Source organism: Phytophthora sojae, assembly GCF_000149755.1.
Source record: "Phytophthora sojae unplaced genomic scaffold PHYSOscaffold_4, whole genome shotgun sequence".
Taxonomy (NCBI): Eukaryota; Oomycota; class Peronosporomycetes; order Peronosporales; family Peronosporaceae; genus Phytophthora; species Phytophthora sojae.
Window position 1 is genome coordinate 6,481,081 of NW_009258118.1, and position 19,440 is coordinate 6,500,520.

Here is a 19,440-nt window from a genome sequence, read left to right on the forward strand (position 1 = left end):
TGTGAAGTCGCCGCACATCTCGCAACGGATGGCGAGATGGCTCTCATTCTTCGCAGAGTATAACTTCCGGGTTGAGTACAAACCCGGAAGACTCAATGTGGTGGCCGACGCGCTCTTGCGTCAGCCTGACTACGCCACGGCTGATGCCGACGTCAATGCCATTGACGCCATGCGATCGAGCACCCCGACGTCGTCACTGTTGAACGACGTGAAGGTCGCGTATGCGCACAACGCGGACGCGAAGCTCTTTCTGGCTTACGGCTCAGCGCCTTCTGACCAAGCTCGTCAGAAGCTGCCGAAGCATCTTCGTGCTCGTGCACACCGTTACCGGGTGCACGACGGGTTATTACTCTACAGTGCAGTCGACGACAACGCGGACCGCGTTGTCGTGCCCAATGACCATGACCTGCGACTCAGGATCATGTACGAGTGTCACGATGCACCGACTGCGGGGCATCCGGGCCGTGAGAAGACATACCTTCTTCTCACGCGAGACTTCTACTGGGCCCACCAGTACAAATGGGTGCGCAAGTACGTCCGTGCTTGCGAGGTTTGTCAACGTGTGAAGCCTGCGCCTTTCGCGCAGGCTCCCTTGCAGTCACTACCAACTCCACGGGAGTGTTGGCAGTCCATGTCTTCGGACTTCGTGTTTGGTCTTCCCCCGGACAGCCAGGGGAATACGGGCGTTGTGGTCGCTTCAGCAAGATGGTACATCTTGCTGCGGTACCCGCTGAAGTGACTGCGAAACAGACGGCGCGTCTGTTCGTTGACATGGTGTTCAAACACCATGGCATGCCGATCGACATTGTGTCGTATCGAGACCCGCGCTTCACTGCACACCTTTGGCAAGAAGTGTTTACACTTCTTAGGAGTCAACTTTCGATGTCGACTGCGGACAATCCGCAGACGGACGGGCAGACCGAGCGCGTGAACCGCGTGCTCGTAGACGTGCTTAAGAGCTACGCTCACTCGTTCCAACACTGGAGCGAGTGCCTGCCGATGGCGGAGTTCGCCATCAACAACTCGGTGCATGCCTCGACCGGGCAAACACCGTTCTCATGAACGCCATCAGGCACCCACGCCTCCCGAGTCTACTCGGGATGGTGGCTCCTTCCTTAAGTGGGGGAGGATCTACGACTGCAACGCAGCAGCCGCAGAATGCCGCTGACACTTGCACAGTGTCAGCCGCGACTACGCGCAAGAAGAACAAGAAGCACGCGTCTGTGCAGGGCACAGACGCCGACAAGAGCAAGAAGAAGAAGAAGAAGAAGAAGAAGAAGAAGAAGAAGAAGAAGAAGAACGGGTCTGTGCAGAGCACAGACACCGCGAAGACGAACGCAGAGGCCGGGCCTACTGCTAGAAACGAGCTGAACGAGTTCAGCTCGGACGCAATCAACTTCGTGCAGCGCAGACAAGCCGTCATTCGGTTTGTCCAAGACGCTATCGCAGCTTCTGTCGACCGACAGAAGCTGAACGCAGACAATGTTGGTAGGGGCAACCTAATGAATTCAAGAAGGGTTCATTGGTTTTGTTAGCAACTCAAAACCTACCTAAACATGCAGTTTCCGACTTCGGGGCGAGCAAGCTCGCTCCGCGCTTCATCGGGCCGTTCACGGTGTTGGCACGGCATGGCAACGCCTACACGCTAGATATTCCATCTAGCATGCGCCTCCACCCGACCTTTTACGTCGGGCGGTTGAAGCCATACCTGCAGCACGAGCCACCTAGCTCGGCTGGCCCGAAGCGGAAGCCCCAGCGGGAGTGAGCCTCTGCTCCAGCGCGTGAACGCGCTGGGCCAAGCGTGCGACGCGACCTCCCACGTCGACAGAGATGTCCGACGCGGTCTGCGAGGCCTGACCAACTTGAGCTCTCAGGATCGCCACCTCCTGCTTTAGAGCGGCGAACTCCCGGCTCTGATGCTGTTCCACAGCAGCGACCCGCTCTTTGAGCGTCGGGCCAAGGTCAACCCCAGGTTGACAATACCCGGGGCGTGTTCCCACCACCGCCGCCTCCGATCCGCGACGCCCGCGGCTCAACACGCAGGATTGTTGAGCGTATTGTGAACCATAGTTTCCCGAAAACGAACCGGCAGCCGGTTCGTTATCGTATTCGTTGGAGAGGGTTTCCGCCCCACCAAGATACATGGGAGCCGCGGGACGTCCTGCTGCAGGACGTTCCGGAAATGGTGAGGGCGTACGAAGCTCACCACACACCGCCGACGCGAAGGTAGCGAGCGCTGTGGTCACCTACAGCACCCGAGGTCCCACGATCGTCGCGTTCCTCACGTGCGAGGAACTTGACACGGAGATCCTTGAGACTCTCAGGTACACGAATCGTCGTGTACCCGTTTTGGTCGCGGTCGCTCAAGCGCACCGCACCCGGAAGACACAACGTGCACTGATGGCCTTCGGGCACAGCGCATGAAATACCAGCGTCCACAGAAGATCTGTGGAGCTGCTCCAGCCTCCCGCGCGTCGAGAATGTCTCGAAGCGCTCACGGGCATGCTTAACCCGCTCACGGTAAGCAGCCGGCTTCATGTTGAAGTTCTCAACAAAAGCATTCCAACTTTGACAAAGTGCCTGCCACTCAGGCACTTTGCTGCGAGAAGAGGTCTTCTTGCTGGAGAAGTATCGGAACTCGTGAAAGAGTCCGATATAGTAATTGCGCCTTTGATTCGTTAACGGATCAAAGTGCTGCTCCTCCGCCACAGCATCATCGTGGATCCCGCTGCATACGTACAGCGGGATTTCATTTGGAGGCACAGTGTTGCCCACACGGTCTGCGATCTCTGACGCAGACGGCATCCATGGATCGCGCGCTGCCCGAGCAGCGCGCGGAGAACTTGAAGACGCCATCTCACGCGGGGAGCTTAAAGCCCCAGCAGCGGAGAGCGGAGTTTCGCTCTCGCCGCGCGAACGCTTCGAGCTCGAAGCGTCCGAGTCGTCTCCTTCACGAGGGCGTCTCGACCCGGCATGCGGGTCGAGACTATCACTGTCGATAGACTCCTTGCGCTTGTTGGGAGAGGCCTCGCCCTCTTCCATCTCTACGTCGTCACTCCCATAGTTAACGGCATCGTTGACTGCAGAGGAACCTTCGAGGACAATCTCCGACTGAGTTGTCCCCGACGCGGCCTTTGCAGCGAGCGCGTCGCGCTTTGCCTGCTGGCGCTCATGGTACTGAGCAACAGAGAGGTTACCCTCTGTTGCGGCGGCGGTCTTCTTCTGCGGCGAGCTCATTGCGGAATGAGCTCGAGTTTTCTTTCTCCCAACGTGAAGAATTGACGAATGGTCAATTTCCTGATTGACGTGCCGTGACTCGGCGCGTCTAACCTTGAGGGGGGGATGGTGTAACAGGGTTACACGCACAAGTGGCTACAATCACTTGTAACTCTAACAGATACGACGTCTGTTAGAGGTTCGAAAGACTTTCTCGACATTGGTGTAGACACACCAATAGGCTACATACATTTACGACCACCATGACGGGTGGTCCATAGAGACTTAGGATTCCTATTGGCTGAGAGCAGCATCTCTTAGCCAATGAGCGACATGCATAGCATTGGAATTCTGCCAACCAGCCGTTGGCAGATTCCTATCTTAGAATCTTAGAATATTACATTTAGAGGAAGTCAGAAACATAAAACAAAAATAGCAGCTCTCATTTTAACCCAAAAAACATTATTCAGATCGTTTATTTAGATTAATCTATACTCGGAGACCCGAGTATAATTAACTCTAAGTTAAACTAAGCTACGCTTCCTCACATACACGCGCACACGTGTAAGCTAAAGTAGTGAGCCAAAGTAGGCCCATCACAGATGAGCTGAATAGCCATACTAGTTTCCGTGACTGGCTCGTTCTTTTGGGAAAATTCAATGGCAATTATTTCTTGTGGGTCGTTCCCCAACACCACCCAAATACCTCTTCGCCCTGGTAATCCTTCCAATTTCACAGAGTAAAAAGTTAGAGTCCAGCGCTGAATTGCGACGGCCTGTCTGAAGGTTGAATTGCCAAGAAAACCGCGTAGCACTGGTCCAACCGAAACTCGCTTCTTTGGTTGCTGGACGTGAAGCCATTCCCCGGATGACTGCATGCGTCTCGAAATCAGCTGCCTTCCACAAGATTCGCTTAGCTTCTTGTGGCGGTACTTGATCTCCGTCAAAGACTTCTCTATTTCGTATCAGCCAAAGCGTGCATTGAGTACATGTCGTCCAAATCAGCCACAAAATCCTCATAGCTTCATCCTGCCCTTTCCCCCAGCACGAAATACTCTTCATGGCTTCGTCAAGAAACGTTGGTGAAAGAAACCTCAGGCGGTCTTCTGGCTGCAAGATGCGGAACCAGTGATGCTAGCTCGTCTCGATGCGGGTAGTGTCCGATCCATTGGTATAATGTTGGACCACGAAGTGTTCGGAGTTGCTGAGTTGTATTGAGCAAAATACAGAATGAGCAAAAACTAAAGAAGCAAAGCAAAAGCTAAACGGAGACTTGGTCAAAAGCTCCGCTCGTAAACATACAGATGGAGATTGTTACGCGGTGGGTCCGGTCACAGCGCCACCGAGTGCACGCCGCCAGATGCCCGCCATCAGTCACGTGAAATGCAACGCGCAACTTGTTTCCGCACTTAGTCTGCTCCTGGACTTGCGTCTGACCGTGCTGTTTCGAGACTGATCTCCTACTCACTCAATGCAGTGTGACTGCAGCAAGTCTGTCAGCCACTCATACTACTTCAACACCTGTCTGCTGCTCCGCAGCTTCTCCTGTCCTCGTCCCTCCTGCTTGGACTCACGCTCTTGTTGTCGCTGCTAGCGACACCTCCGTTGCGCCAACGGCTGCAACCGGAGCCGATTCCTAACAGAGATCAGTGCGCACGCTGGGTAGCAGCCAGCACCGATGGCAGGAACACGACTTGAAGTTGAGGATGCCATCGCGCAGCAACTGGGTTTTGAGAACATTACATCCTCCCCGAGTTTATCTGCGTCTGCGGGTCGGCGGAGCACGGCGCTGCTTATTCTTGAGATCCTTCAGCAGTGCGTCCCAGTGGCTGACATGGTTGATTTCATCTTCGAACTCCCAAGAGTTCTCGCTTTCAGGCAGATCCACCCATGAGCAGAGGTACTGCTTGCGTCCACCTTGGCGACGCTGGTCCAGTAGTGCTCGAATAACATACACTCTTTCGCCATCTTCGTCATACATGCGAGGTGCGCTTTTCGTGATCTGGCGACCACGAAAAATCTCTGGGACGTTGACAGAAAGCTTGAGTTGATCCACGTTGAACGTAGCGTGACGTCCACGGGCAAGGTAACGATGAGGCAGAGCGACACGGTATGCATTTTCACTGATGCGTTCCGCCACAGGAAACGGGCCGTACCACTTCGGCAGTAGCTTGTTGCAGGCAGGGTCGCGCTCGGGGTCGTAATCCGGTTGGCCAAGCTCACTGCTTAGGACCTGAGCATCCACGTACACCAAATCACCTTCGTTGAACTGCACTTGCTATCGCCCACGGTTGTAGTAGTGCGCCTGACGTTCTTGAGCTAGTCGCATGTTGCGCTGAGCCAACTCAATCACTTCCTGCCGGGATCGGATCATGTTCTGTGCCAGGTTGCCAGAAGTTGCCAGAACTATCGGTGAGCGAGGTTTCCGTCCACAATCTACCTCGAACGGGGAAATGCGAGTTGAAGTCGACACCAACGTCGCATGCGCGTATTCCACAGTCGGCAGCATCTTCACCCAATTGTCACCATAATGAGAGACGACACACCGGAGACTGTCCTCCAACGTTCTAATCTGCCGTTCGCTACGTCCGTCGGCTTGAGCTCGCTTCGACACAGTCATTCGTTGCTTCACCTACATGATCGTCATCAACTCACGCCAGAACTCGCTTGTAAACTTGGGGTCTCTGTCGGAAACGGTGGAGTCAGGAAGAGAGTAGTAGCGCACAACGTGGTCGAAAAACAAACGAGCTGTAGTCTTGGCGTCGACATCTTTGGTAGTCGGAATGTAGCAAGGTCTGTTCGACAGCCGACACACGACCACATAGATTGCGTCAAACCCCTCACTCAGTGGCAGTGCCGTGACAAAGTCCATAGTCACGTGCTGCCAACAGTGTTCAGGAACCGGAAGCGACTGCAGCAGACCTTTGCGCCGACGAGATCCAGACTTATGGCGCACACAAGCTTCGCAAGTTGAAATATGCTGGGCAATATGCTCGCGCATGCCTGGCCACCAGAATTACTGACGCATCGCCACCATTGTCCGCTCCACGCCTGGGTGCAGCGTCATGAAAGTCGTGCATCAATCGAAGTAAAATCGTATCCACTTGAGGAACACGGAGCACACGTACAGCATCCGGACTTTTCATCACAAGAACGCCCTCTAGAAGCTCGTACTTCTCCGAAACCCGTTGCTCTTGGCGTTGCAGCCCTTGTATGATGGAAACGCAGTCCTTGTCCTTCGCGTACGCCGCCTTGATGGCTCGAACGAACTGCGCATCCTCCCCCACCACCAAAAGCGATGCGTGCCCGATGCACGTTACGTCCATCAGTGACGCGTTCGATGACGGCACAGCAGCTTCGGTTCCCTCGATCAAAAGCTTGGCAGCTCGAGTAGGAAATCGTGTTTGGAAGACAAACGAACCAACCGTCGTGACGCATACTGGTGGTCGAGAGAGAGCATCGGCGACGACATTTGACGTTCCCTTCTTGTGCACAAGTTCGAAATCAAACTGGCCGAAAAATTCAAGCCAGCGAGTCATCTTAGGAGACAAGTTGGGGTGGTGCAAGAACCAACGCACGCAGAGTTGTCGGTGTGGACCACGAAGTGGCCTCCGAGCAAATAGCATCGCCATCGCCCTAGACAGTGTTTTATCGCGTAGAGCTCCTGTTCGTGCGCGGCCCACTTGCTCTCCGTGTCTGATAACTTGCGGCTGTAGAAACAGACTGGGTGATCAAAACCATCAACTTGCTGGCTGAGAACACCACCCACACACGTCTTGAAGCGTCCGTCGTGACTTGGAATGGCATGGTCATGTCGGGTAAGCGCAAGATTGGTGCCGAGATGAGTGTCGTCTTGATAGTGTTGAAGGCCAATTCTTGTTCAGAGCCCCACACCCACTCCGTCGTGCTCTTCAGTAAGTCAGAGAGAGGTAGAACGAGATCAGCGTAATTTTGCACAAATCGTCGGTAGTACCCAGCGAGTCCCAGGAATCGTTGTAAGTCTTTCACGTTTTGTGGTCGAGTCCAGTTCGCAATCGCCGCTGTCTTGTCTGGATCAACACGAACTCCTTCCCCACTGACGATGTGTCCGAGGAAACGGATCTGAGGCTGAGCAAAATGGCACTTACTGGGTCTTGCGTAAAGTTGCTCGCTCCGCAAAATCTCGAACACGTGACGCAAGTGCTGCAAGTGTTCGGCTCGGTTCTTGGAGAACACACAGATGTCGTCCAAGTAGACGACCACGAACGCAGAAAGCTCTTTGTTCTCGAAGATCCGCCGCATTAAGCGCGACCACGTGCCTGGCATACCTGCCAGGCCCATGGGGGCCACGCACCACTGGTAGATCTCTGACCCAGCGCGAAAGGCGGTGTATTGACGTGAGTCAAACGCCATTCTCATCTGATGATATCCGGAGGCTAAGTCAATAAGCGTGAACACACGAGCGCCAGCCAGTCGGTCAAAGATCTCGTCAATCCGGGGAATGGGAATACGGGGAATGTCTGTAGCGGAGTTCACATAGCGATAATCAATAACCCAGCGCACGGGTTTTGAAGGATCGCCACCCCGCACCCATTGAATCTTCGTCGGCAGCTCGCCAGTCACGGGATCGCGCTTGGGTACAGCGAAAATGTTGGAGACCCACGGGGACGAGCTGCGTTCAATCCACTTCTTCTGCAAAAGCTTGTCAACAAAAACTTGTAAGGCTGCTTTCTCAACGTGTGCATGCCGAAACGGAGGTCTGGAGGACGGGACTGCACCTTGCTTCAGTTGCACGGAGTGCTCAATGTCTCGCTCGGGTGGGAGTCCTTCCGGGAGTTCCTCACGCAGATAATCGGCGAATTCACTGACTAATGCCGCTACATCAGCATCCGGTTTCATTTTGCCTTCATCTGTCACGACATCGAAGTGGAATACTTCGGTGTACATCCCGGCCTTGAAATTCGTCCGCGTCTATATATTCGATCTCTTGTTTAGAACCCGGAGGTGGTGTCCATTCTCGAGGCAAATTACGGCGAGGTGGGTGTCGCCACGACACAGTGCCAGCCGCCCAGTCAATATCGGGGTTCTCACGACGAAGCCACGACTGACCGAGAATGCCGTCAAAGTCCTGTCGTAAGGGCCACTCCACCATCTCGACTGGACATAAGCGATCTTCCACCGTCATGTCCACCGTGAACTTCTTCGAGGTAGTCACGGACAGTCTTCCTTCAAAGTCGCGGGCCTGAATCCTTTCTTCCCGCGTCCCAGCAGGAGCCACTAGCAGATCGCGTCGCACAATGCTGTGTGTCGCTCCAGAGTCAACCAACATTTTCAGACGTCGCCCTTGCGCGAGAGCTTCCACAAATAAAAGCGCCATCCATCGCCCCTACTGTTAGGGGTCGTGACGTTCCATTTATTGGAGAAATACGCGAGAGTCCATTGTACACGGCACCATCGATAGTACTAGGTTTCAGCATATCGCTTACCTGTTCCACAACGTGGGGCAGCGCTTGAAGGTCGAGGAAGAGCCGTCCTGACGAATAGCAGTGGAGGTGACTCGGACATCTTTTCGTTTTTTTTCTTGTGTGAAGAAAAACTTGCAAATAAAAACAAAAAGACAAATGATGGAATTAGACGAAGAATTCGGCAAACTAGTTGATTGACAGAATCTAACATCATCGCTGATAAGGAAATCACCATTCACAACAAGCCGTGATGAAGGTGGAGCTGTTGTGCAGAGTTATGGGGAGAGACCCCCAGTTTAGTGTGGAGATTGGGCTCGACGACAGAGTGGAGAAGCTGAGGAGCGTTATTGCCAGCACTCGAGAAGTGGATCTCCACCCGAGCGATATCGCGCTTTACTGGGATGCTTACAAAACCTACGGACCCAGACTCGAGATGTGCGACGGCGTCAGCGTGAGGTCCTTTGGTCCGGACTTTTCTCCTCTACCCAACAGGCCTCGTATTCACGTCCATATCCGTCATGGAGGTGTGCGTCCCAGCAAAGCCAACGTGTTGGAACCAGAAGGAAGGCTCGATGGAGAAGACACTGGTCTGAGCGGCCTCTGGAAATTTTCAGAACTTAAATTGTTACGGTTTCCCTCTCCGACTCAACTGGCCTCGCATCTGGAACGGCGCCTGCCATTCCGAGTCCGCATTAAAGATCAGCACACGGCTGCGAAGATTTTTGCCAAGGATGGCCCGCAGATTCGCTGCGATGCTCTCTCGTCGCTGATTGACGTTCTGGTTATGACTTACGAGGCTTCGCTGGATGAAGAGGATACGAAGTGTTCATGCCAGAAGTTCGACGACCTATTGTTCGCTTTGATGGCTCAGATTTGTCACGCCAATGGCGTTCAATTGAAGGTGGAGCGTAAAATTCTCGCTGACGATGCCGGTCCTGGGGCAGATCTGCGGTCGGATGTCACGATGTACTGCAATGGGTGTGTTGTGCTCTGTGGAGAAAAAAGGGATGGCTCCGCGGATATTCAGCGCACATTTTCCCAGCTGGAGCCAAAAATGAAGTGCTGGAATGCAAACTTTTACGGCGAGCTCCCGTACATTTTGGGCTACGTCGCCTGTGGGAACCGTCGACAATTGTCAGCATTCCGATTCTCTAGTGGGAAACGCTTTCAGGATCTCTCTAAGGTTTCGTCGACGATTGCGATCAAGGTTTTCTACAACTTGGCTTTCGTTCTAAGGTATATGGCGACCCAGTCGAAGCTGACGACTCCTACTCAGCTCTCACCATTCGAACCCCATCAAACCGACACGGGGACAATCGAGCTGGTCGACGGCATAGTCGATGGCACGATTAAGCGAACTGTACGACGCGATCGCTGTGCGAGCGGCGGTGACTACAAGAGAATTGTAGGTGTCTACAAAAACCTACAGAGCTTAAAGTGGCCCTCTGAAAGTGCAGAATTTCAGGCAAACTCTGTTTCCATCCCGTACGATCGCGGTGCAGTTGTATCCGACGGGATTTCGCCGTCTTCCTGAAAATGTGGAGGAAGTGAACAAATGGCTGGACGGTATGCTGTGTGCGTTGCAAAGTTGGCATGAAAGCGGCTACTGCCACGGTGGCGTGCAGTGGAGTAACACAGTGTATGTCCCCAGGCAAGAAGTCACTGAACATAACGCCCTTCAGGAGCCTGGGTACTGGATGCTGGATAACATGGAGTCGTCTCGTCCGTCGAGTTTGCTGATCCGTGGTCATGGGTATGCAGGGAAGTTCACTTGTCAGTACGACTTGTTCCAGCTGGGAATTTTGATGAGCGAGCTACACAAACACAAGTTCCCGTTGCCACACCGACTGCTTTGGGTGCGGGACAAGCTGCTCGTAGCTCGGGACACGTCTGAACAAGTGACGGCCAGGAAAGTGCTCGAGATGCTGCGTCAGACGAAGAACTGCCGATCGGAAGACCTGCAGAAGGTAGCCAATGTGCTTCTGTCGGCGCTTCACACTCCTGACGTGACGGCTGACTCGGTGCTGGGTATGATGAAGGCTTTGGTGCCGCCTGCACAGGCGAAGTATTCGAAGCCGAGTGGGGAGGAAAGTTAAGCCTCTTCGGTCATTCTCCTTGCGATTGCAAACTTTTCATCTGAAGGATGTCGTAGTATTTGTTTTTGCTTATTACATTCAGCGCTTACCAGCAAAGTATTGTGAATGAAACAAAAACAGTTAGTGAGGTCGATTCCCCCCTTTTTCCAAGTTGAAGTAGTCTGGAAACATTGGAACGGTATGCGCTATCTGGGGGAGGGATTCTCCTCCGTTCACAGTGGTCGTTGGACTCGACGACGGAGTGGAAAAGCTGAAGAACATCATTGCCAAGACTCGAGAAGTGAACGCTCACCCGAGCGATATCACGCTCTACTGGGTCAGCCACAGTCTGGCTGGACTCGAAATGAGCGACTGCATGAAAGTGAGGCGCTTTGATCCGGACGTTTCTCCGCAACGCAAAGGACCTCACATGCAGGTGCGCATCCGCTCTTCCAGCAAGGCCCCGGAAGCAAAAGTCGGCCCACTCGTTGGAGAGGACGTCGGTCTGAACGGCCTGTGGAAGTACTCAAAGCTTGACTTCACGCTACCGCAGCTATCCTCTCGTGCTGGATTCAGACTGTCGTCGCATCTTGAGCGGCGACTGCCCTTCCGAGTGCGCATCAACGATCAGCTCACTGCTGCCAAGATCTTTGCCAAAAATGGTCCGGAGATTCGTTGTAATGCTCTCTCGTCGCTGATCGATGTTGTGGTTTTGAGTTACGAGGCTGGACTGGACGAAGAGGACACGAAGCGCTCGTGTCAGAAGTTTGACGACCTGTTGTTCGCGTTTACCGCTCAGATTTGCCGAGTTAATGGGGTGCAATTGAAGGTAGAACGCGAAAATCCCGATGGAGATGCAAGTGTCGAAGAAAAGCTACGGGCGGACATCACTGTAAACTGCAATGGGTGCATCGTGCTCTGTGGAGTTGAGAGGGGTGGATCTGCGGGTGACAGCCGCGTCAATACCGAGCTGGAGTCAAAGATGAAGTGCTGGAATCCATTGCATTACGGCGAGCTCCCCTGCATTTTGGGTTACGTCGCCATCGGCAACAAGCGACAGTGGTCTACATTCCGATTCTTTGGTAAAGACCGCCTCCAGTATCTCGGTCGAGTTTCCTCGACGGAGGCGATCAAAGTGTTCTACAACTTGGCCTTCGTCCTGAGCCGAATGGCAGCCCTGTCCAAGTTGACCGTTCCCACTCCGCTCTCTCCGTTCACGCCTTACCGCAGCAAAGTGGGGGTTATCCAGCTAGTGGACGGCATGGCCCAGCTAACGACAAGTCCCGAGCATTTTCAAGATGGTGACGACTACAAGAAACTCGTTGAAATCTACAGAAACCGCATGAGGTTGTCCGCGCCAAATCTTCAAAGCGTGAGGAGCTTGAAGCAAACTCGCTTCCGGACACGCCAGGCCGTGGTGCAGTTGAGTCCGATGGGGTTTTACCGTCCTCCTGAGAATGTGGACGAAGTCAACACGTGGCTGAAAAATATGCTGGAGGCACTGCAAGCTTGGCACGAGAGTACGGCGCCATTAAGTGGGAGAACGTGGCGTATGTCCCCGCGCAACGAATTGATCAGTGGGGTTATGACCGACTGAAGCCCGGTTACTGGGTGCTCGTCAACTTGGAGTCGTCACGCCGGTCGAGTTTGATAACCCTTGTCGGCCCTGGCGTTGATATGTTGCACAATTGCCAGTATGACTTGAAGCTGTTGGGCTGCTTGATGAAGAGTCTGGAATTCCCCTTGTCGCACCGACTGCTGTGGATTCAAGACAAACTTCTGTCGGCTCGGGACAAGACCGAAGAAGTGACGGCCACGAAAGTGCTGGCGATGTTTAACCAGACGCAGAGCTGCCGACCAGAAGACCTGCAGAGGGTGGCCAACGTGCTTTTATCGGCACTTCACACGCCGGAGATGACGGCTGAGTCAGTGCTGAAGATGATGAAGGAACTGGTGCCACCTGCAGAGGCGAAGAGTGCGGAGCCGAGTGGTGAGAACAAAAAATAATTACTGTAAGCTCTGTTGCTACTCAGAAGACCACGGAAGGTGCAGTTGCTGGACAAGGTTAGTCGAATTATCGGAGTGCAATTTTCGTGCAGCTGGCGTAGTGCTTGGAAGCTTACAAACAGCGTTACTTTTCAGGTGCAGGTTCAAATCTACACGGTCCATTTCCTGCTTTAACTAGGCCGCAATTGACCTCACTCAACACACTCACGTCTACTAACAGCGCTGCGCCACCCTTCTTCACCACGATGGCTGCTTCTATCCACTGCCACCCGTTTTGCGTTGTGCTTCTATCGCCCACTGCAGGTGCTTCCTTGACTTGAGAGCCCACACTCTTCGCGACGACAGAATATCCATCAGTTCCGGCGCGTCGCTCGCCTTGCACGCGCCGTAGGACTCCAATCTCGCTTGTGCTTTGTGACATGAGTGCGGATTGCTTTCAGTTTTTCTCCTTCTCCCTGCCCCCTAAGTGTACGTCGCGCCTAGAAGGCGGAGCGTAGTGTAATGATGATGTGGCGATGGCGTCACAGTGTGATGATAATGTGCTTGGTCTACTCGGCGGAGCTCTGGAGCCCCGCCTGCTGCTTGTGCGTCTGCAGGTTCACCTGATCGCGCACTTGCGACGCCTTGTGCAGCAGCTGAATCATCTGCTCCTTAAGCACCGGGTCTTCCTTGGGCCGATCGCGGCCCTGGACAACCATGGACGTCTCGGAGTAGCTGCTGAGCGGCACCAGGTCCGAGGAGCCAGCGGCCGCGTTGTTGGTAATCTGGCCGCCGTTCTGACGGGCCGGCACGATCTGCGAGGACGCCGCCATGGCCCGTGCCACCTTGTTCTGTGCCTCTCTCCGCTCCTGAACCATGACCATGGCGAGATGTGCCAAATTCTGCATCGTAGCGATCTGCGACTCCTGCAGCGACTCGCGCGGCGCCGTGTCCAGCACGCACACGGCTCCGACGCACTCGTTGTCCACCGTGAAGAGCGGCGCGCCGGCCAAGAAGCGCACACCGAGCGGGCCGGTGACGAACGGGTTTGTCCTGAAGCGCGGATCGCGCAGCGTGTCCATGACCACGAGCGGCCGCTGGTCGCGCACCGGGTACTCGCAGAAGCTGAAGTCGCGCGGCACCTCCGACTCCTTGACATTGACGGCGCTCTTGAACCACTGGCGGTTCTCGTCCACCAGACTTACAACGGCGTACTTGCAGGCCAGCGTCTGCGCGGCCAGGTCGCACAGTGTGTCGTAGATGTCCACCTGCTCCTCCATCGTGCTCGTGTCCTTCTGCTGGGCGTCGATGTGTAGCCGCTCCATTAGAGCGTTGACCATATCCTTGCTCTCCTGATCTCTCGCTGCGAGCTGCTGCAACCAGGCGATGCCCACGAGGTCGGGCACAGTCGACACTTGGGCGCCGGGCAGCGCCAGCGCGTACTCCTCCACTGCATCTCTGAGGACGCTGTTGTCCACGCCCTCAGGCAGCGCCACGCCGTCCGGTTTGACTCCGTTGGCCACAGCAGCCACCGCCGCCGCGGCCTTGAGGTTGGCCTCCTCCTTCTCCTTGTCCGCCACAGAGGCCGACGTGCCGTCCATGCAGGCCTTGCACACGCGCAGCGTAGTGAGCCCCACGGACTGCAGATCCACGCTCTTGTAGACGGAGCAGCCGCGGCAGATGATCTCGCCGCACGCGCGGCAGTGGTGCTTGCGCCGCGTGTTGGTGAACGTCTTGAGGCACAGGTGGCAGCACGCGCGGTCCTTGTTATTGACCCACGTGGGCACGCGGCGCTTGGTGAGCTCCTTGGAGATGCGGCGGCGGCTGATAGCCTCCTCGATGCCGCCCACGGACTCGGCCCAGTGGGCCAGCAGCGCGCGGTTCCAGCGGCGCTTGGAGCGGGCGCCGGGCGGCTGGCGGATGCTGCAGACGAAGGTGGCCTCCACGACGCCCTCGTCCGGGTGGGGGCGGAACACGAAGCCGCACTTGGACACGGACGCGCGCTCGAGCTTGTGCGAGTCGTAGAGCGACGGGCACTCGGCCTGGTCGATGGACTCGTAGACGCAGACGCCCACGGGGGGCGCGGCCTTCTTGCTGCTGCCGCCGGAAGAGGCCGAGCCGTTGAGGTTCTGGCGCGGGCCGTCCACGACGTCGGCCGACACGACGCCCGCGTACTCGAGGAAGCAGAAGTCGACGCCCACGTGGCCGCCGAGGCTGGCCACGCTCTTCTTGGCGCGCGCGGCCGTCCACTTGATGCTCAGCGCCTCGCTCTCGTTCTGCTCCTTGTGGAAGAGCACGGCGGCGTCCGCGAAGAACTCGCGCAGCTGCAGCTGCATGAGCGAGCGGTAGTCGGGCGTGGTCTGCGCCAGGAAGATGTCCATGACGTCGTCCAGCGACGCGCGCACGGTGCCCACGGCGCGCACCGAGTAGGTCAGCCCGCCCTTCTGCCGGTCCTCGAACAGCGTCACGCCCTTGCGCTCGTGCACCATGGTCCACTCCACGTCGGGCTGGCGCACCAGGTCGGGCACGAGCGAGCGCCCCCAGGCCAGCAGCTCCGCCTGGTCGGCGTCCGACAGCTCCGGCGCCTTGAAGAAGCCGCTGCGCAGCGGCAGCGACCGCACCATTGTGTTACAATCCTTAACCTGACACGGACGCTGCACGGCGAGACTTGGCCGGGGTAAAGCTAAATGGAGCGGGTCGGCTTGGGCGAGGACGCCAGCGGTATATTGGGGGCAAGACAGGCGACTGGCCCTATCATAGGGCCCCTACAGTATGTCTGTGTTGTGCGGTCGAGGTGTGTAACACTGCGGGTCGGACGCTAGGTGTGCTGGCGACACACGAGGCCGGCTGCGGCCACCGGACGCGCGCGCAGCTTTTTTGCAACAGTGAAGTGGCGAATGTACCGGGAAATGGGTACGGCGTACCATCCTTCGGGCCCTCCCTGCACAAAGCGATCTCGCCACGCGGCAGCTTCAACGCGCGTGGGCTGAAGGACTGAAGGTGAGTTCGGTATCAGGCTGTGAGTGGCACGCCGGCAAGCCCGGCGACAAGTGAAGTAGAATTCACTGCGTGCAGTTCAGTCGAGCGAGTATGGGTTGATTTCTGGAGCCAACCGTCTATGCTTGTCGAGGGGTTTCAGTGCAACTGGTAGCACGACTTTATAGGACAGCAGCGAATTCAAGGCGAGTTTACTGTACTGCACACGTTATTCGTGTACATATTCTCGGGGGTACAGAAACAATTAGGCTCGCACGACGACATCCCCATGCTGATGGCGTCTCACTTGGGTATGTACAGTAGTCCATACGGCACTTGCAATTGCTGACGAAAAGGCTTGGCCTGGACGACGAGTCTCCCTCTCTCTCATATGCGCGCGCGAACGACGCTAGATCCATGACATGGCACCACTTTTGACTCGCGACAAAAGCAAGGCCCAGGTGTTGACGCACACCAGCCGACATTCCAGAATGCTTTTTACGAATACTTAGGTACCTTTAGAAACGAATACGAAGGGCCGATTTATTATAATAATAGTACGCAGATGTCTAACATATTCCTGGTGAAAGGTGTCCCGCACGGTACTTCCCACCTGAGTTCGCCCATAGTGCGTCGATTCGCGCCATCATGCCTTATTGTGTCCGCTGGACGCGCATAGCCCGGACGCGTCCAGCGACGAGGCTGTGTCTGAGCTCCACCAGCACTGCGAGCCCCTCTCGCTCCCGCCTCCCCCCTTTTCCTCCGCGATAGTTCTGCCGTTCAGGCAGGCACTCCTAAAGCCACCCCGAGGGGATCGAGACACACTCCGTTACTCGGCTCCGGCGCCGCACCGAGGCGTACGCACTCAGCCCGCGCCTGCCCCCGCCCCTCCGCGCTCGAGGACCAGAGGCCCTAGCAGCAGCAGCAGCAACAGCAGCAGCCCCAGCAGCTTGCAACAGTCGACCACCGACCACGTAGCAGGTGATGCCTCTCGCCATCTCATTCACTTTTGCATTTGCGTATGGCATGGCAACTCCCGCCCCCCTGTCGCTTTAACACCACCTAAACGCGCTAACCTGTCCTTTCACTCCGTCAGACCCCCTCTTCTTAACCCGTCACCATGTACACGTCGTCCGCTCCCGGCCCGGCCCGCGGCCGCGGCGGCAACCCGAACGCCGTGCCGCCCCCGCAGCAGGCCCAGCAGCCGCAGCTGCGCGGTCCGACGTCGGGCAACCCCGGCGCGCCGCCTCAGCTGGCCACGGCGGCCACGAGCCGTGTGGGCGAGATGCTGGACCAGGTCAAGGCCGAGTACGAGGCCGCCATCCAGCAGCTCAACATGGCCAAGATGGAGCAGCTCGAGATGGAGCGCAAGATCCAGTCGCAGGTCGTGGAGATGGACCAGATCCAGCAGTCGCTCAAGGCGCTCGAGGCCAACCACCGCCGCATCCGCCAGCAGTACGAGGAGGACATGATGCGCATGCGCCGCCAGCTCGAGACGGGCCAGGTGCCGCCGCCGCAACAGCAGCAGCAGGTGCCGCCGCCGCCGCAGCAGCAACAACCGGCCGTGCCGGCCAAGCTCCCGGCCAAGCGCTCGCGCGCACCGCCCACCAGCGGCGGCATGCAGGACGACTCGTCCTCGCTCATGTCCAACCTTGTGGCGGCCGCCACGTCCTCGGGCCGCGCGCCCACCACCCAGCAGCAGCAGCAGCGTAGCGGCAGCTCCCCCGTGCGCGTCGTGCCCGTGCAGCCGGCCTCGCGCAGTCTGCAGCAGCTCGGCCAGCAGCCCCCTCAGCTGCCGCCTCCGCCCCAGGGAGGCGCCGCCAACCCGCCTCCGCAGCTCAGCCCGCTGGACACGAGCAACTCCAACACGACGCCCTCGTCCCGCCGCATGCCCAGCATTAACAGCGAAGTGAACGGCAAGGACCGCGCGGCCAGCTCCCCGCCGGCGCTCAAGAAGTCCAAGCTCAACGGATCGGAGCCCAGCATCCCCAGCCTCAACGCCAATGGCAAGGGCGCGCTGCCGCCCGTCAGCTCGGCCGGAGGCAGCGCCCCCGCGTCCAGCGGTATGCTTCCCCAGGTCAACAAGATGAACCGCGAGCAGGGATCCAACAGCACCAACTCCAGCCCCAGCGCCGCCAGCGCGAACCAGTCCCAGAGCGCGCCTTCTAGCGTGAAGAACGAGGGCGAGAACGCCGAGAGCCGGCCGTCCGCCAGCGCGCCCACGACGCTGTCGGCGGCTTCGGGCAACAACACGACGCAGAAGAGCTCGAACACGAAGGCCAGCCGCCTCAACTGGAGCTGCGTGTACTCGTCCAAGACCAGCATGTCGTACCAGGAGTCGGAGCGCCCCGCGGCTGAGATGCACCAGTCGATGGACCACCAAAGCGTCGTGTGCTGCGTGCGCTTCTCGTCGGACGGTACGATGATGGCCTCTGGCTGCCACAAGACCGCGCAGGTGTTTGATGTCAAGACCGGCGACCGCAAGTTCCTGGTGTCGCGTCCTGCCGGCTCCAACGGACAGACCCCCACGTCTCAGGCCAACGCTGCCGCTAACGAGGCCGACGACGCCTACGTGCGCGCTGTTTGCTTCTCGCCTGACTGTACAAAGCTCGTGGCGGGTATGCCGCAGAACACTATCCGTGTGTGGGACATTGCTTCGAACGAGGAGGGCCCTGCCATGACCGGCCACGAGTCAGAGATTTACTCGCTGGACTACGTGAACGACCTGATTGTGTCTGGCTCGGGTGACCGCAAGGTTCGTCTTTGGGACGCTCGCAACGGCCAGTGCAAGAAGATCTTCGGCAACGAGAGCGGCGGCCCGTCGGACGGCGTGACTTCAGTGGCGCTGTCCCCGGATGGACGTCTTCTGGCTGCAGCCTCGCTGGACAAGGTTGTACGAATTTGGGATACCGAGACCGCACAGCTGCTGGACCGCCTGGAGGGCCACAGCGACTCCGTGTACTCGATCGCCTTCTCGCCCGACGGCAAGAACGTGATTTCTGGCTCGCTCGACCGCAACATCATGTTGTGGGACGTGTGCGCGCAGGGCCGCACCACGACGCGGCCGCGCATGCTTTTCCAGGGCCACAAGGACTTTGTGCTGTCTGTTGCATACACGCCTGATGGAAGGTGCGTCTGCTGCGAAATGCTCTTGCTTTATATGCTACTGGGCATTACACTTACTGACTCTGTCTGCTGTTGTGATCATTACATTACAGGTGGTTGATGTCGGGATCAAAGGACCGGTCTGTGGTGTTCTGGGACCCGCGCTCGTCGCGCTCGGTGCTGACGCTGACGGGCTACCGGAATTCGGTGATAAGTGTTGCGTCGTCCCCAGCGTCGCCCTACTTCGCAACGGGAAGCGGCGACTGCTTCGCCGTGATCTGGAAGTACCAGTGCCAGACTTTTTAAACTATACAGGGACGACGCGACGCGATGAGGCGCCCACCGCAGCTAGCAGCTCAGCTCGGCCGAACGAAGCGCAGTGGGAGCAATGTAGTTGCAACGCTTGCGGCAGGCGTGCGGGTGTTGGCTGGGCGGCTTGGCGAGCGGTGGGTGATGTATTAGCGAGCGCGAGACCAGCAGCAGAAGACGAGCAGGCATCGGAACGAATCGAAGACAGAAAAAGACAGCTTTTGTGCGATGGCCGGAGGACAGACAGACATTAGGCAGACAGAGCAAGGAGACGCAGCGCCCGGTTGTGCGACGAGCGCCTTCGACGGTCCGAGCGGCGCTGCCGTGATG

The 19,440-nt window shown here is 57.1% G+C and overlaps 5 protein-coding genes across 5 annotated transcripts; 2 read left to right on the top strand and 3 right to left on the bottom strand.

The window, feature by feature from the left end:
* Positions 1 to 1,724: 1,724 nt before the first annotated feature.
* Positions 1,725 to 2,147, bottom strand: PHYSODRAFT_500554 (hypothetical protein; the record flags this gene model as incomplete). Its single annotated transcript, XM_009529423.1, has 2 exons — positions 1,725 to 1,940; positions 2,004 to 2,147. Coding segments are annotated over 2 exons (360 nt in total), but the record flags the coding sequence as incomplete, so codon positions are not given.
* Positions 2,148 to 4,971: 2,824 nt separating this feature from the next.
* Positions 4,972 to 5,202, bottom strand: PHYSODRAFT_499834 (hypothetical protein; the record flags this gene model as incomplete). Its single annotated transcript, XM_009529424.1, has 1 exon — positions 4,972 to 5,202. A coding segment is annotated over one exon (231 nt), but the record flags the coding sequence as incomplete, so codon positions are not given.
* Positions 5,203 to 8,909: 3,707 nt separating this feature from the next.
* On the top strand, positions 8,910 to 12,741 carry PHYSODRAFT_332412 (hypothetical protein; the record flags this gene model as incomplete). Its single annotated transcript, XM_009529425.1, has 4 exons — positions 8,910 to 10,064; positions 10,162 to 10,738; positions 10,974 to 12,210; positions 12,243 to 12,741. 4 exons carry the CDS (start codon positions 8,910 to 8,912, stop codon positions 12,739 to 12,741), a joined length of 3,468 nt encoding a protein of 1,155 aa, XP_009527720.1.
* A 548-nt stretch (positions 12,742 to 13,289) lies between these two features.
* Positions 13,290 to 16,694, bottom strand: PHYSODRAFT_332413 (hypothetical protein; the record flags this gene model as incomplete). Its single annotated transcript, XM_009529426.1, has 2 exons — positions 13,290 to 15,362; positions 16,548 to 16,694. 2 exons carry the CDS (start codon positions 16,692 to 16,694, stop codon positions 13,290 to 13,292), a joined length of 2,220 nt encoding a protein of 739 aa, XP_009527721.1.
* A 122-nt stretch (positions 16,695 to 16,816) lies between these two features.
* Positions 16,817 to 19,107, top strand: PHYSODRAFT_498211 (hypothetical protein; the record flags this gene model as incomplete). Its single annotated transcript, XM_009529427.1, has 4 exons — positions 16,817 to 17,350; positions 17,399 to 17,773; positions 17,894 to 18,825; positions 18,915 to 19,107. 4 exons carry the CDS (start codon positions 16,817 to 16,819, stop codon positions 19,105 to 19,107), a joined length of 2,034 nt encoding a protein of 677 aa, XP_009527722.1.
* Between the last annotated feature and the right edge of the window lie 333 nt (positions 19,108 to 19,440).